The following is a 3691-nucleotide window of genomic DNA, read 5'->3' as shown; positions in this document are numbered from 1 at the left end:
TACGGATATATCCACTTTAGTTTCTTCCTCTAACTTAAAAATTGACTCAGAGTTGGAAATATTTAACGCAATAGTAAGCTGGGTGGGCTACAAAAAATTTGAACGTAAATGTTACACTGGCAAACTTTTAAGTTTAGTTCGGTTACCTTTGTTGACAGAAGAAATACTTAAAAATGTCGTAAAAGAACATCCTCTGTGTAGTAATAGTACGCTGTGTAAAAATATAATTAATAAAGCTTTGAAAGCAAAAAGAAATAAGTTTCAAAACGTAAAAAAGTTTTGGTTTGAGAACCGTTGTAATAGTCAGATAAATTTTGACAAAAATGAAATTTTATTTTTTGGTAGTGAATTAAGTTTCAAAAACGATACTTTTGAACCATTAGTTCTCTCTCACATAACTGATAGAAACACAATAGATGAAATTAAATCAACAAACAACATGCTAAAGCAAATGCCTGAAAAGTTTGTTTGTACTTTAATAGGCACAAAAATATATTGTTTTATTGGTGATCAAGGTGAAAAAGATGGGTCTTTTCAGGTTTATTGCCGAAGGACGGATCAATGGAACCGTTTGGAAATTCTCCCTAAAAAAAGGCATATAAATGTTTTTTGTACTTGTGCATTTGTCGGTAAAATATATGTTTTCGGTGGTTTACATCATTACGATAACAACTTTGTATACGACCCAGATAAAAACAATTGGAAGAAAATTTCGAGTAAAATCAATTCAGTAAAATATAAGTCATCATGCACAGTTTTTAATGGACAATGTGTTATTATAGGGGGTATTACGTTTACCGAAAATCGCCAAAACTACTTAAAATTAGTTGAAAGTTATGATGACTACCTTGACAAGTGGTCACTTTTACAGAACTTAAACATCGGTCGAAAATACCCAGGTTTACTCGCACGTGGTAACAAACTGTTTGTTATTAGCGGTGGATGTGATAAACATGAAGTTTACGATTGTATGACAAAAAAGTTCACTTTAATTGCCCCATTTCGCATTAAAGATACACTTCATAGACCTTACTTACACACAGATGGTAACAGAATCTATGTTTTTGGTTCCTGGCGTCTTGACGGTGATTTAGCTGTCCCAGTTTATGATGTCACTGAAAATAAATGGCAATCAACTGTAAAAACACCTTCCAAATATCTAAGAGAAGGTCATGTTGCAGTTTCTTTTGAAAAATATTTAAAATAATTTAAATCGTTTTTGTCGTTTAATGTTTGTTTTAATCGCTTTTCGTAACAAAGTTTCTTTTTAAAATAATTACTTTACTTTTCAAAGTTTTCAAATGTAAGTTACTGGCTGATTATATAAAATTGAAATATTTCCTTAGAATATTAGCTTCGATTAGATTGTTTAACGTAAGTCCAAACTTAATTATAAAAGTCTTAAGTAGTCTGATGTTACTCAGTCTCTGAATTTTAACATATTAAGTTCATTTTATTATTGAATAAAATATTTTTTTATAATTTAATTAATTTAGATTTGCTTTTAATTAATCAACTATTATATTTTAAAGCATTTGTAAAAGATAAATAATAACTAATACTTAACTTTTTCTATTTTTTCAGCAAAGAAGATTTTTATAATTTTGCTTTGCATTTAAAAAATTTAAATAAGTTTACTAACTTTATTATGCGTTTACTAAAAACCAAGTAAATAATCAACAAAATTTAAAACTTGTTTATAAAGCTTTATAATTTTCTATAAACACTAATCAAATAGATAAGTTATTTAATAACATATAGACTTTTGACAAAATTAAATTTATATAAGTTGTTAAATTTATATAGCTTTATTTCTCATATTAGTATAAGGTAAAGTAATCCTTGCATAAAATATGACATTTTATATGTGAAGCAGAATTGTTAGAATACCAATGTTGATATGCCAACTGAACACTAAATATTAAAAAAAAAAGTTTTTCGTTTTTACTAAAATATCAAGCTTTTGTTTTATGTGACTAAATACTCATCGAAATCCAGCAGCCCTGATGCATTCTTTATGTTATTATAGCTTAAGAAGCAATGTTAAAAAAAAATCTGATTAATAATTAATTTAGGTTTAAGTCGTTTTAAAACAGTTTTTTTCTTTTCGTTAAAAATGATGAAGTCTTTAAAAAAATCTTTTTTTTATTTATCTATTGTATCCTACATAATCATTGTAACGTTAATCCGGTCGATTTTAATAAAAATATTTCATTAAATATTTTTGTGCCTAAAAAGTATTATTAAAACAGATTTATTAGATTCAAAGGGATAAATAACATTTTAACATACCATTTCATCAAAATAAATATTAAAAGTTTCTTTATGATACGGTATCTAATGTTATAATGGATTTATATTTAAAAACGGCTCGGTGCTGATAATGTAAGTATCTTAATCACGGTATCTAAAATATTTTGAGTTGACTGAAACCCAGTGGACAACACATAAACAAAAATCCATATTATAAAAATGCATTTTTTACGCAGTGAGTTACCCACGCAATTCTAAATTCAAGTTTTAGAAAAATATATCCTGTGACCGTTTATGAAAATCAAATAGTAGTTTAGAAGATTTAATTGAAAACTTTACCTTATAAGCACAACTCGGCTCGTCAAGCAAAAGTATACAACACACGATTTTTAATTTAGCTAAAACATACATATAGAAAACAAATAACATTTAGATGCCGATAAAATATTTTATATATATTATAACACAGTATTTTCTGTACTTATAGGGGTTTAGTAAATGATTTATTATATGCTTTTATAGGTTATATTTTAGACAGTTTATATTTATAGTATCACGAAGCGAATGCTAAGTATTTCTTACCACTCAGTCGTGGTGAAAGATTTTTTTTGCTGCAATATACTTGTCGAAAAACGATTGTTGTAAAATTATAATAAACAAATCAAAAAACTGAATATTAAATGCACTTTAATTAGACTTGAAAAGTTTTTTAATAAAGACTTACAAAAAATAGAACTTATGTTTTATTTTTATGCTACCTAATTGAAAACATATAAAAATACTTTCTTTTACTGTTTGTTATTTTTAAAATTTGTTACATACTTATTTCATGAACGGCGGGTAAAATAAATTTCAAGCTTTAAACTCCTGTGACGTTGAAATAACTGTAAGTTATTGTAAGTATTTGCTATTTAATTAAAAACATAAAAAGAAAACCACCGAAAAACATTTTTCTATTATTCATTATACTTAAATTTTAAATATCAATGTTAAGTAAAATGGTAAAATTCTAGCTAGTCTAATGTTGTATAAATAGTATACAATATTGAAATTTTAATTTTCCTATGAAAACTTGTTCTAAAATTATAGTTGAAAAATTCTTGAATAAAAAAAAAAATTCTTTGAAGTCATTTTTTTGTTTAAAATTTAAAAATTGCTAAGCATAAGTTATACTTATAATTAAGTTTTTTTTTTGATGATTTAAGTAAAATTGCGTATGACTAGAAAAATATACTTAGTAAACTTTTTCCAAGTGCTTTTAATTCTTTTTTTTTTCTTTTTAGTTTTCTTCTTCCTTTTTAGCTTTTTTGTTTTTCAAAAAAGTTTATTAACAATGAAACAAAAAAATATTTAAATGACTGATGTCATTTCAATTTTATTCTTATCAACATTGTTTCAAAATCATAAAAAAAGGTATCAGAGAAAAATGAAAATATTA

General features: G+C 25.3%; 1 protein-coding gene across 1 annotated transcript in view; it reads left to right on the top strand.

Moving 5' to 3' along the window:
- The first annotated feature begins 524 nt into the window (after positions 1-524).
- LOC145829122 (cap-specific mRNA (nucleoside-2'-O-)-methyltransferase 1-like) overlaps positions 525-3691 on the top strand; it is a 52363-nt gene continuing 49196 nt past the window's right edge. The window contains exon 1 of the mRNA XM_082936854.1: positions 525-538. Within this exon, the coding sequence (XP_082792980.1) occupies positions 525-538 (14 nt within the window). The remainder of the gene's footprint in view (positions 539-3691) is intronic.

The sequence above is a fragment of the Thalia democratica genome, chromosome 2 (genome assembly GCF_965202585.1).
Source record: "Thalia democratica chromosome 2, ktThaDemo2.hap1.1, whole genome shotgun sequence".
Classification (NCBI taxonomy): Eukaryota; Metazoa; Chordata; class Thaliacea; order Salpida; family Salpidae; genus Thalia; species Thalia democratica.
The sequence above is the reverse complement of the archived record's forward strand: the minus strand, read 5'-3'. Positions and strand labels throughout refer to the sequence as shown.